Source organism: Toxorhynchites rutilus, chromosome 1 (assembly GCF_029784135.1).
Source record: "Toxorhynchites rutilus septentrionalis strain SRP chromosome 1, ASM2978413v1, whole genome shotgun sequence".
Classification (NCBI taxonomy): Eukaryota; Metazoa; Arthropoda; class Insecta; order Diptera; family Culicidae; genus Toxorhynchites; species Toxorhynchites rutilus.
In genome coordinates, this window is record NC_073744.1 from 105,915,304 (window position 1) to 105,929,711 (window position 14,408).

The window sequence follows — 14,408 nt, forward strand, 5'->3', positions numbered from 1 at the left end:
TCTCGCGATTATTGGATCGAAAGTAGTATCCGATTCATCATTCTCTGAAAACAGAGAAACGATTTTCTGAAACCTCGGATACCTGAGGTGAAGCTGCCTTAAGAATATCAGCAAAGGTTCGCTTAGAACGATCCTTAAGTGATTGTTTAAGTTTAATAGAACGGGATTTGTATTTTGGACATTCCTTAACTGTGTGAGGAACACCTCCACAAAGAATGCATTTATCAGCATCCTTATTGCAAGTGCTTTCATCATGGTCGATTCCACATTTAGAACATTTAATTTTATTGCAACAGAAGGTTTTAGTGTGACCTAACTGTTTGCAATTAGTGCATGTCATAATTTTGGGAGTAAATAATCGAACTGGAAGACGAAGCTTATCAATGAGCACATAATTTGGAAGAGCTGTGCCCTCAAAGGAGATTCTGAAAGAACCAGATGGGAAATATTTCTTTTCGTTACCATCCATTAAAAATGAATTCAGGGATCTTACTTCCAAAATTTTCACATGAGGAAGTTTTACATCATGAAAAATACCCTCTGCGTTTTCGAAATCTTTTAGTTGGAGAGATTTTTCCGAAACCACACCATCGATTTCAACAATGTGTGCCGAAATATACACTCGATATTCATCAGTGAACAAAGAATTATTAACAATCGCATTAGCGTCTTTGCAATCCGAGAGCACAACACGAAGTTTGTCTTTATTCACTTTTGTAATTTCCAAGACACTTGAGTACTTAGACTTCAAGTCTTTGCAAATTTGGGTCACCCTTAAAGGTTTCCCTTTGGGACGGAAGAATACCACCCAACGTGTTTTCGATGATCCCGAAACGTTCTGGTATTGTCGAATTCGAGAAAGATTCTTGGAAGGAACATTCTCAATGATTGAATGCTGAAGAGAATTAATTGGATTTTGAACCGAGGTGATTGAAACAGGATCATTTGTTGGATGTGTAGAATTTTTTGTTGGGTTGGGTGTCGAATTTGACAGTAATTGATTCTTCTTTTTCTTTGAAGGACGAACTTCAGAAAAACAATCATGAGGAGTATCTACGATGGTCATATCAACATCGGAGGTTTCGTTCCCCTTCATTTAGAAAAATTTGTGAAACAAAACTGAGAGTAGAAAGAGCATAAAACGTCTAACACGCACAGAAGTTAAAATAATTATATATGTATTAAAAAAAAAAAATTAAATAAATAAAGAAACAGATAAATAGAATAAAACAAAACAAAAACTTAGCTGCTTTATATTTTCCAGTGGCAAGAAATCTTCAAAAATCCTGTTCCAAGGTTCAATACAGCTTCACACACCGAAAGTACTTGAAAATGCAAAAATCGAATATCTTCTTCGGGGAATTTCACTCGCTGAACAAATGGGTCCAGTAACTGCACTATTTCTTCCGGAAAAGGTTTTCAAAACGCTGAAATGTCTTAGAGAAAGAAAAATCACAAAGAAAATCTGAAATATTCGTTATGATGAAAATTATACGTCACCTTTATTCCACGGCTTGCTGATGTAATAATATCGGTATTAATTGAAATGATTTGACTAATAGAATACAGTACATCCTCAAAATATTCCAAAGCAAGTTAGGTAAGAAATAAAAATTGAAAAAAAGGTGAATGGTTTTATTGTAGAGAAGTATGTCTTCCAAAAAATAAAAAAAAAATTAAAAAATTAATTTCAATTAATGTGGGACAACCCTACAAACACTCAAACATACATACGAACAGGGCAATCTGAATGAAACCATTGAATAGTAATTGTTCATGTGGAAACAGCGACCATCTTGAATTTTTATTTTTCATGATTTACTGTGTTCTACCAGGCGAGCACTTTCATTTGATACCTATATTGATGGGGTTGTGAAAAAATATATATGGTGCCTACTTGTGGTGGCGGCCATATTGGATTTGCATTTTTCATAAGTAACTGTGTTCTACTAGTCAATCCCTTTCATTTGATATCCATATTGATGGGGTTTTGAGAAAATATGTAATCCGCCATCTTGGATTTGCATTTTTCATAAATAACTCTGTTCTACTAGTCATTTGATACCCATTTTGATGGGATTGTGAAAAAATATATATGGTGCCATCTTGTGGTGGCGGCCATTTTGGATATGCATTTTTCATAAATAATATCCATATTGATGAGGTTTTGAGAAAATATGGCCGCCATCTTGGATTTGGATTTTTCATAAATAACTGTATTCTACTAGTCAAGCCCTTTCATTTGATACTCATATTGGCTATTCAATATGGAATTATTATACAAATTATTCAAAATTTCCGAAAATCAAAAATGAATACTCTGGATAATCGAGTCTAAATTTCCGGATAATCGAATCCTGGATAATCGAGTCCGACCTGTATATAGAGTCAATCTGTTTCCTCGATTCCATCTCGCGAGTCAGGGTGGATACGTAAAACACATCAAGTTTGTAGTTGTTGAGCGGTGCTTCATGAAACCATGCTGGTTTTCAGAGATGAATGGCGAGACTGCGTTATAGAGAACGTTGTGCACCAATTTTTCAAAAACTTGAAGGCTGCAACGTAAAGAATAACCTCGATAGTTTGAATCGCTGTTACAGTTGCCTGTTTTATGGATTTACACAATGATTGTCATTTTCCATGCTGATGGAAATATCCGATCTTGTAGTGTAGTATACGAAATTGGTGCTGCGAGTGTAGCGCTACATTTCTTCAAGAGCAATGGCGGAATGCCATCCGAACCAGAACCTTTCTTAACGTCGAGATCCTCAAGAGCCTTTAGAACTTCGGATGAGGAAAACGATCAGGAAGGTTATACCGGGAATCCTTTGCCGAATACACTTTCAAAGAACGTAGCGAAGAGGTCTGCTGCTTCTGTGTTGTTGTGAGCATTTACTCCATCGTAGCTGACGTTATGTGGGATACGGTTATTTAAAATTTGTTGCTTGACGAAATCCCAGAAACGTGAGGGGTCTTGCTTAAAACTTGCTTGGATCCTTGACACATAATTCTCGTGTGTTGATTGGAGTAATCCTTTTTAGGATGCTCCCAATTGACGAAGATTGGCTCTGCCGGCGTCGGATCGTGACAGAAAAAATCGTTTACGGGATTTTCTGAGGTTGTTGCGCAGATTACGCAAGTCCGGTGTCCACCATGGTTTATTAAACCTTGAGCTAGTCGATGGTCTTCTTCTAGGTACATGATCGTTAATTGTTCTATGCAGTTTGTCGTAGAACGGCGCAACTATCTCATCTAATGATCCATCCTGCAGTAGCACTCCCCAGTCGACATCACCAAGTACGTTATTCAGTGTACTGAAATCACATGTCCGAAAGTTCAAATTGCGCTTATCGTCTCAGACGTCTGGTAGAGGAGACGTGTCACAGCACCTGTCGATTAATAAAATAAGCGGCACATGATGATTGTCTACCGGTAGCAGTGGAGACGGAGAAAGTACTAGGTCGAGATGCTCTGGTAAATTGACGAATGCCAGGTCCAGCAATCTACCATTACAATTGACGAAACTGTCAATTTAACGCTAACTAATATTGAACATTGTTTCCATAAGAATTTGTTCATGCACGGAGGTTACGTTTGGTGGAATATAACCGCTTGTAGTCTCATTGAACCGCCATTTCAAGTTAGGAAGATTGAACTCTCCTACTAGTATAATTCTATCCGTTATAGTAGCGTGGTTTGTGATAAACTGAATGGCGTTAACGTGTGCGGAATAAAGTTCGGGGCGGTAGGTAAATAGCAACAATGTAGAGGGACCGGTACCCAACGGCCAAATTGTAGGTGATAAAGCTCTATCCTTCAACTCAGGACGCAATCCAACTTTGAACGATACAAAGTTGAGTCTAGGTTGGTCATCATCGTTGGTGAACAGTTTTACCACGTTCACTTCATCCGTTGGTTCCAGGACGTTCTTCACGAATATTTCAATTTCCTCGGTGGTAACAAGAGGGCAAAATCCTGTGAGGTACAACCAGAATTTTGGTTCGGAAACAGCATTGCTCTCAATTAGATTTGTGTCGATTGCTTTAGTGCCTTTCATCGGTGGAGAAGCAATGACTTTGTCTTTCACGAGTCACTGCCATTGTCGATCCCCTTTTTCGAAATTACACTACCAGAAATTTTAATATTTGAACCAGGAAGCACAACCGACGGATGACTGCAATGACTTTCAACTTTCGATGCCAATTCCTGCACAAGCTTTATCAGTTGAGCAATTTGAGATTGCAAATCACTACATGAACACGCTGCCTGTATTTTCAACAAATTACGAATGTAGTTGCCGTCGAAATTTGATCTGCATGGATAAATCCAGATAGCGACTCCCTTGGAAAACAAATTGTTCATCTCCGTACGGGACACACCTGAGCATTTTCTCCAACGTGATAGAATGTACTACAGTACCCGCATACAGCAGGTTCGATACCGGTGACATCCTCGCCACAGTTTCCGCATTTCTTCTCCATGACTGCACGTTTGCGTAATTTTGCGTTAGCGTAGTTTGGAAATATGGATGCTCCGAGATGTAGGCAGCAGGTATTGACTCTATAACAGCACTTTCAGCAATTCTCCTGCAGAGGCGCTTCGATCGGAAAAATGAGTGTGGAAGTGGGTAGCGTTGTATGACACAATTGATCGGAGATGATTCACAGCTTCACCAGCTTCACTACTTTCACTACAACTCAGACACAGAGCGAAGAACGATACAAACAAAGAGTTCGATGGTATTTAAAACTTAAAGAACTACCAGAAAAAGCGAAACAAAATTCCAGAATGAAAACAACAACAATAAACGTTAGTGATGCCAAGGCCATGCTTCGTATCTCGAGAATCGTGACACATTGATCATTGGGACTGACAGAAAGTGACTAAAAAGGTACGCCGGTCGCAGCTCTTCTTCGGTTTCGTTCGCCATGGTGAACCTTTTCGTCGGACGATCGTCCTCCTTATACAGGAAGGCAGGTCCTCGCATGACAAATGAGCCTACCAGCCCCAATATAGCTCAGCATCATCATTTTCGTAGGCACAACGTAACTCTCTACTAACGATTTCATTTCTCCGTGCAGGTTGATCGTGAAGCAAAACAAATGTTTGATCGGTAGCCAGGATAATCCAAGAACATGTTCCAAACTAAAATATACAAAGTTCGGGCCACTAAGCATATTTGTAAAGAGTTCACTAAACTCTAGTCCGGTCAACGAACCTTAATGGATACTTTTCGGACACATACTAGAAACACGATTAGTTGTCCCTCTGGTCGTAAACGTTCTGACTGTCTGTCAGATGTTTATTTCCAAGTCACTTTTCAGGCGTAATCTAACATCTAATTCATTAATTCAAAATTCAAAATTCTATTATTGTACAATTCCCAATCATAATTTAAAGCTTAGCCCGATATTTACAAAATTCACGAGAGTAATCAATGATGAATCATCATCATCGATTTCAATGATGAATCATCATCATCGACTTCCGTCTTGATGCCTTGAACTTCATGTTCGGATTCCCCTTCCCGACTAACGACAACCACGTGCGGCCTCTGTGATCGGTCATCATTGGTTCTCCGTAGCTGCGTGCGATGAGCGGCCACCGGTACGCTTCTAACGAGTACCAGAAGTGTCCAACTGCTCACCCTTTACGACCAATGAACGCGTCATACACGTTCGACAGAATTTTCCGGATTCAGAAACTCTCAGCGTACCAGCATAGATCGCTTCAGCCTCCGCACTAGCGAGATAAACGCACCAGAGAAAAGAAAAAGGCCCTCGCAATTTGATTTCCCTTAGCGGTTGCAGGTGTTTTTCACAGGCAGCGTCACGGAATATATGGACGTGTCCCGTCAACGAAACACTAGAGCGGTGCAGCAATAGCGATAGAACCACCATCGGGTAAAATCCTCCTTTGTTCCGACGATTACAGCTTAGCAAGGTACCAGAGGCTCGCACAATACACAGTATACAGCACTGTTTTTTTATTACCACCAGTGACTTTACAATCGCGTACACGTTCGACAAGATAGTCGTCGACATAGTATTTATCTATTATTGCTGCCGCCGCCTTAGGGTATTCTTGCTCATTCTTCGTTGCGTTCAGATTTTCCACATATTGTGACTGCAGGAGAACAAGTGGCTCCAAAGATGATGGCGTCAGACGCCATAGTTTTCAACGGTTGTCCTGACAAACAACAGGAGGCGAATAACAACGCACTTTGATCGCTTTTCCTGATGCCAACTTGCAGGAACATTTCTTGAATGTAACCGGAAAAGGCGACTTCCCGTTCGCGAAATTCTAAAGTTACGTGGAGCTGTGAAGTCAAGAGATAGGACCCTTGAGGAGTATCATATTCAGCGACACGTCTTCCACCTTCGCGACCGCATCCCAAATAACTCGTACGTTTCCGGGTTTGTTTGGATTCAATTCCACACCTAACGGGAGGTACCAGATACGCCGTGAATCGAACTCTGCCATTTTCTCTGCTGTTACTACGTAGATGTAGCCCTTCGATGCGTATTCCGCCACTTGTTGTCTTACGCTCTCTTAGAGCTGTTGGTCTTTTTCAAGGCGCCTTTCCAGCCATGTCCATCGATGCTCGGCCATCGGTCTACTGTCCGGAGATTCGATGTCTTGACCCAAATTAGAGTTTCGAACTTTCCGCTTTCCGTCTGAACCGTCGTCTCTTCGAGAATTGTGCGTGCTCGTTGATCCTCAACTCCTTCCAAGTTGGAAGCTACAGCAGCTCCAAGGCTTTCAACCGAGAAAAACTCCTGCACGACCACATACGACCCAACCAATGCGAGTATTCGCGGCTATTGTTTCGTTCTCCTTTCCGTCGCGTAGATTCGTTATAGACAGCAAGTGTGAGTTGCCTAGACCATTCAGCAGTCCAGTGACGGCCCTCTGAAAATTCTTGACCGGCAGATGTCTCAGGTGCTTAAACTCTTTGGCCAGCTTGTCAAAGTCCAGTGACTGCTTCGGCAGCCCAAGCTCCACAGCTCCAAGGTATATACTTCAGACAGCCTGAAGTATCTTTCGTTTCCAGGCTGGGAAATACTCAGCTTCTCAAGTTCCCCTAGTTTCTATCCTCTTATTTATTCCACTAGTCCAATGTGTACATAGGGAATGCGTTCACTCCCAGTTTTTCTGCAATCGCCTGCTCTTAGAGTGTCAAAGGCCAACCGTCATCTAAGAACGCGTAGGTGAATGAATGGACACAGTAGTATCGGTGGAATTTTCAAACGACTTTCTTTCAGACTCGGAGTGTAGCAATCGATGATGGCGTTTCTAACAGCTGTTAATTCCACAAACTTCGCCTTCGCATGGCCAGCGAGTGTGGGACACGAGACATCGGCAGCACAACTTATTAGCTTTGACGAAATTCCATCGGTCGTTTTTCGGAAGCTTTTTGAATGCTACACAGTTTCCAGTGGTGTGACCGTAAATGTTGCACATTGGCCAGTTCCTGTTCGACTATCATCATTGTATCTTTGTATGGTGTTTGTCTCGCCGAATGTCGATCATGTTTGCCCCAGAAAGAATGACAAACAAATGAAAAGAACATTTTTTTTTTTTGGAAGAAATGTCAATATCTTTGAGTGAAGTTGAGATATTGACAAGTTCTGCGTCGCAAAATGTTTGTATTAGTAAGTTCTAAAAGTCTTCCGAAGACAGTTTGTTTGTAGAATTTGAAATATAGAAGTTAGAGCAAAAAACTGTTTTTTTTTTCATGATGACCCTAACGTAACTTAGAAAAAAGGCGCTATATCGGTTGTTTCATGAGATAGAAAAAAAACTTTGTTCTACAAAGATGTCTCAAATAACTGAGGCCTCAACATTGTTGAACTATGTTTACCTCTATCTATAAAGATAAGAAAGTTAGATTTTTTATTTAATCGACAATTTTGGTCACCCTATTTTCGATAACATAAAAATGAGCGCTCTATCGTATGTAACAAGTTTGTTGAAGACAGTTTTTGTCTAGAGAATAACTGTCGAGCTCTAAATGCTAATGTTCACTTAAATACATTTTCTGGACATCGAGAAGGGATCTTTCTTGGAGGCTCGCTTTATGGCAGAGTCATCCTTCGCGATTGTGTTCCTTGGACGTCCAGTCGTTTCGGATTTTTTGCGATCGTGAAGGGCATTGTACACGAAGGTTTTGGATCCTCCCAAATACATTTGGCGGATGACCATCCGCTGTTGATTGCAACTAAAATTCGAGAGCTAAAGCCTTACATACTTCTTATTTACACGATAAATACTCAACAGGACCCGAAAACCACAAAATATCACCGAGAAACAATCAATTTTTTTCAAAAATCGGTCGAAACAACACTCGAAACAGCCGAAACGAGGAACTGGTCCTAAATTTGGTCGCATCATTTTAGTTGTTAAATATCCTCAAAACGAAATTTTCATGAATGACTCGTCTTAACTACACTGCCGTTCTACGCATAGTTGTCTCATGTTACTTTTTAACAATTTTCTTTTTTCTTCAAAAAACGATGTTTTTATGCCTAATCTTTCGAAAAACTTAATTGTCCCAGGTTGATATTCTAAGCACAACTGTCCACATGCCAAATGTAGCTCCGTTTGATTGATTAGTTCTCGGGGTATGCAGAAATTTGTGTTTCAGCAGCCCCCCTTCAAGAGGGGAAGGGGTCTCGAGCTATCATAAGAACCTTCTCCGGGACCAAAAAACCCTACATACACATTTTTACGTAGATCGGTTCAGTAATTTCTGAGTCCATAAGAGTCAGAAAGACAGATAGAAATCCATTTGTATATATATACATGATTTCATATTTCATTGATTTATAACTTTTACTTTTCTTTACAAACAGGTTCTCTACGCATTTTGGCACTGCAGCATCACCTACCCCAACATGACACAAATGGGGAGTTTCAAATTCCATTCACACCGTCGGATGAGATATACGTCTTCAATCGTTACGGACAACATGTGGCTACCAAGGATTTGGCTTCGGCAAAGACGCGCTACTCATTTCTCTACTCGAAAAATACCAGCTTTGGAAAGCTTTCTACGGTAACGGACAGCTCTGGTAACAAAATACAGTTCTTACGCGACTACAGCAATGTGGTAAGCTCGATAGAGAACACCCAGGACCACAAATCGGAACTGAAAATTTCATCCAATGGTATGCTGACAAGAATCACCGAACGAAAAGAAAAGTCCGAACTGCAATTCGATTACGACAGCAACAGTGGTCTGCTTCTCAGTAGAACCGGCAACGGCGAGACCTTCATTTATCAATATGATGAATACGGTCGTGTAACGAAAGCGATTCTGCCTAGCGGAGAAATTTACAACATAAAAACTGTTTTAAGTGGAAAAAATGATGATTTGGGAGTGCAAGTAAGTGAGAGCATTCATTCTCACTTCGCCCAGGAACAGGCAATTCCTACTCTATACTCACTCACCGGAGGCATAAAGAATGCGATTATCGCGAAAGATTCTGAGGTGGTAATCGCAAAAATTAGCCATATAAACAATACCCTGTCGGTGTCATGTACAGATGGCATTGTGCTAGAGTCATCGGCTATAGCAGCTCATCCATATCTAGAAAAGGTGATGCCAATCGAAGCTGAAATGCTTCCGATGTGGTCTCACCAGACAGTCAAAATGGGAGAAAATCTGGTAAATACGATGTATTCTAAGTATTCTTTCATAACGAACGAGTACAACCGTGCGCCTCAGCAGCGATTCAGTCGTGAAATATGGGTAAATAATACCCAAACGCTAAGGATTGACTACGAACAGTTGCAGAATCGAGAAATCTTCATGAACAAGTACGATGAAATTATACTAACCGTGTTGTACGATCAGTCTGGCCTTCCCGTTTCGTATTATCCGGGCAGTGAAACTAGTAGTTTCTTTCCTTTGAACATAACTTATGATCGCTTCAATCGCGTGGAGGGCTGGCAGTGGGGCCCTGCTGAATTGAGGTATAATTATGACATGAATGGTCTGCTCGCAGAAGTAACTAGCCAACAAGACGGCATTATTTCATATTCTTATAACGAACTGAACCTTTTATCGGAAATATCACTAGGGAGCCAGCGAAAGTTTAAGCTCACTTATGATAGTAATGGAGGATTGCGTCACATAACCCTGCCAAGTGGTACAAAACACTCGTTCAGTATTCAGCCATCGATTGGATTCATTAGATTTACGTACACCCCACCGGGTAGTAACAAACCCTATCTACAGCACTACTCTTACTCAGGTGCTTTGCTGCAAACAATATATCCTGGTGATGGTGCACGCATTGTGTATCGCTACAACAGTGCCAATCTTGTTTCTGAAATCGTTCATGGTGATGGCCGCAGCGAGTTTACTTATGGAACAACATCGAGCATGCCTTCGGCTGTGGTTCACACGGAACGAGATCTAGAATATCGATGGGACTTTGACTATGTTGGCGGCCTGCTGATGGAAGAACGACTGGATTTCTCGGCAAAGACAGGACTCTCTAATGCCAAATTTAGCTATGAATACGATAACAACTTCCGCCTTATATCTATCCAAGGTCGTATCGGTGGACAGAACTTGCAGAACCAAATGTTCTCTTACAGTGAGCAAACCGGCAGTTTATCTCAGATTGGGCAGTTCAAGCTTTCAACTCCAACCCACAATCAAACAATCCTAGGAGACGGTACCGCCACTTTCTCCCGTACCATCAATGGACGTTTCTTGGAGACACTCATTACGGTTATGATTCATCGAATGACTGTGTTTCGGATGGAATTTACGCATGACATGCATGGTAGAATCTCACAAACACGCACATATACACGTAATGTCGGCGTTAATACGTACACCAATATAAAAAATTATACCTGGGATTGTGATGGCCAGTTGATAGGCGTTGAAGCACAGGAGCCTTGGGGATTTCGCTATGACGATAACGGTAATATGCTTTCGCTCACTTATCGTGGCAATACGATACCAATGGAATACAGCAGCACGGATCGAATTGTGAAATTTGGAGAAGGACCGTACAAATATGAAGTACGTGGATTGGTCGCTCAAAATGCCCGCGAAGAGCGCTTCCACTATAATACACAGGGTCTGTTGATAAGAGCAACGAAGCGTGGCCGATTCGATGTGCGATATTACTACGATCATTTGAATCGACTGATTACCAGGAAGGACAACTTTGGCAACGTTACGCAATTCTTCTACAACAACCAGGAGCGACTTAATGAAGTCAGTCAAATCTATTCACCACGCGACGGCAAGCTGATGTCCCTCATATATGATGACCGCGGTCGTTTGATATTTTCCCAGGTTTACCGCCATAAATACTACATTGCTACAGACCAGTGCGGGACCCCTGTAATGATGTTCAATCAGTATGGGGAAGGTATTCGAGAGATAATGCGTTCTCCGTATGGTCACATTGTGTATGACTCCAACCCGTATCTCTACATGCCGATCGATTTCTGTGGTGGTATACTGGACCAGGTAAGTTAGAAATTAATTCATTGCTACCTAATGTAAGCGGCCGGAAGCTGAGTCATTGCTGACAAAAACCCTGAGCAAGCTATGAACTGACTGGAGCGATTTTGATCATATTATGTTCAATGTTAGCAGAACCGATGAAGTTCCCACCCAAAATTGTTGTTTAAATAGCTTCGAACATTCATGTTTCCTAGCAATTTTTTGAATGAATTCGAATAAGTCTGAACGTCCGCAATCTCTTACTTATGTCATGTCGTCTTGGTCATATTCATTCATACACCGTGGTCCTTCGATCTGTATTTAATAATTTAACGCTTCATTGAGTAACTAATTTTCGTTTGTTCAAATATGATCTTGCAAAAGACATTCCCCCCCAATGGCATTCGTTTGTTGTTACATGGTACGAATTATGACACAAACGACGTTCTCTCGATGTTGGTGAGCATTTCATGATACACAATCATGTAAACCAAAACGTCATGATCGCTGATCATCTGAATATTCATTATCATTTCCAACTCAACATAATCCGAAGCTCAATGCCGTCAGCGCGAACTCCAATTGGACAGGCTTTTCACTGCAAAACTGCAGAAAATGAGAAATCGATTGTTCGACGTTTCTTATTTTTTTTCCAAACATTTGAATTTTTTCTTGCCATAAATCGTTCTGTGGAGATGAACACACCAAATCGGACAATCTGCTCTCGAGTTATGCGCGGTCATACGTACGCAAATTTGTTTTATACAGTGTAGTAAAACATTAAATCACATTGTGAAGAAAATTGTTGCCACATATATTTTACTTGTCGAGACTTGCACTCCATAAGCCCAACCCGTCATAAAGACCTTCGTAGTGATCCAAATACTTACTTTACTTATTTTGATGGCCGACGGACCGTTCACCGGTCTAGGGCCTAACGAATTAGAGATGTCCAGCTTCGTCTGTCTTGGGCAGCCGTTCTCCAGCAGATCGTTCATCCTCTTCCACCCTACCACGAAGTCGACGGCCTCTTCCTGGTTCTTTGCTAAAGATAGTTTTGGCGGAAGATAACCTTTACATTGAAGAACTTTTTGTTATGTTATATAGCAAAATGTATTCTTTTGGAAACATTCTTTGTTACGACATACAATGTCCCACTGTCGGTTCATGTGAGCTTTGGCAAAACTCAGACATCTTCCGATGTGGGATGGTGTAAGATAAGGAGCTTTAACTTTTAAGCCCTCTTTATGTGAGGATTTTTTACAAAAACTTAAATTCGGGGCTGTTTTAGCTATTTTCCGTTTATCTCGGTCAGAGAGCTTCGATTTACGTGGAGCTCTCTCCTTTTTACCGTATCCTTGAGGATTCGCCAAATAATTGAGCACTACTTGATGGAATCGTCCAATCCGACGAGCAATTTCTCTGATACCAACATTTTCATGGTTAAATGCATCTATTTGTCTTTCTTCTCTCTACGTGAACACTTTTCCCTTCGGCATTTTCCAGATTTATTGATCAAAACAACTAAAACAACGGAAACGGAATCGGTCTTATAGAAACTTGACACTTGAAAAACATAAAAACATTCGTTTACGCTCAGCGCTTACATACACGCATATGAGAATCATGCAATGTGTGGTAGTCACCAATAGAATATAAATTGAAGCATTGTTTGTTTATAATAACACAAAGCAGTAAGATCATCACCTGGTCTTGTACAAGTTGGACACAGTGTATATCACCATGTGTGTATGCTTGGTACAACTCGTGATTCATGCGCCTGCGCCACATTCCATCTTCCAATTTACCGCCAAGTATCGACCGCAGAACTTTACGCTCAAAAACTCCGAGCACTCGTCGGTCAGCTTCCTTCAGCGTCTATGATTCATGTCCGTAAAGGGCCATCGGGAGGATCAGTGTTCTATACATCGCTGGTTTTGTGTGAGTTTGCAAACTACGGCTGATTACGCTGGTTACGTAGTCCGTAGAAGGCCCTGTTCGCAGCTGCAACTTGTCGTTTCGCTTCACAGCTCATATCGTTGTCACAAATCACAAGATAATGATAAACGAATTCATCAACCAATTCAAATCGTTCCCTATCAATCGCCACTTCAGCACCAACACCACCGGAACCTCCACGCTGCCTGCCAGCTACCATGTACTTTGTTTTGGCAGAGTTGATGATAAGTCCCAACCTCGCCGCCTCCCTCTTAAAAGGCTTGAAGGCCTCCTCCACGGCCCTACGGTCGATATCGATGATATCAATGTCGTCGATTATGAGAATTTTTCGATGGTGGAATTCTCAATTGCCCTTCTCTCATGTAACAATTCAGCTCCGGGGTCGGACAAGATTAAATTCAACTTGTTGAAGAATCTTCCCGACTTGGCAAAACAGCGTTTGCTGAACTTGTTCAACAAGTTTCTGGAGCTGAATATTGTCCCGCATGACTGGAGACAAGTGAGAGTGATAGCCATACGGAAACCCAACAAGCCGGCTTGCGATCACAACTCGTATAGGCCGATTGCAATGTTATCCTGTATTCGTAAATTGTTAGAGAAAATGATTCTACTTCGTTTGGACAAGTGGGTCGAAACAAACAATTTGCTGTCAAATACGCAGTTTGGCTTCCGCCGAGGTAGAGGGACAAATGATTGTCTCGCGCTGCTATCTTCTGAAATCCAAATCGCATTTGCTCGCAAAGAACAAATGGCTTCCGTTTTTCTCGATATCAAAGGGGCATTTGATTCAGTTTCCATGGAAATTCTCTCAGAGAAGCTTCATAATCGTGGACTTTCACCAATTCTGAATAATTTCCTGTACAATTTATTGTCAGAAAAGCACATGTTTTTCAATCATGGCAGCTTGAAATCTTCTCGATACAGTTTTATGGGCCTACCACAAGGCTCCTGCCTAAGCCCCCTCTTGTACAGT

At 41.3% G+C, this 14,408-nt stretch overlaps 1 protein-coding gene across 17 annotated transcripts in view; it reads left to right on the forward strand.

Moving 5' to 3' along the window:
- Nucleotides 1-14,408, forward strand: part of LOC129762448 (teneurin-a) — a 305,694-nt gene that overhangs the window by 244,984 nt on the left and 46,302 nt on the right. For all 17 annotated transcript variants that reach the window (XM_055760685.1, XM_055760686.1, XM_055760687.1 and 14 more), the window contains one exon: nucleotides 8,856-11,500. In XM_055760685.1, the coding sequence (XP_055616660.1) occupies nucleotides 8,856-11,500 (2,645 nt within the window). The remainder of the gene's footprint in view (nucleotides 1-8,855; nucleotides 11,501-14,408) is intronic.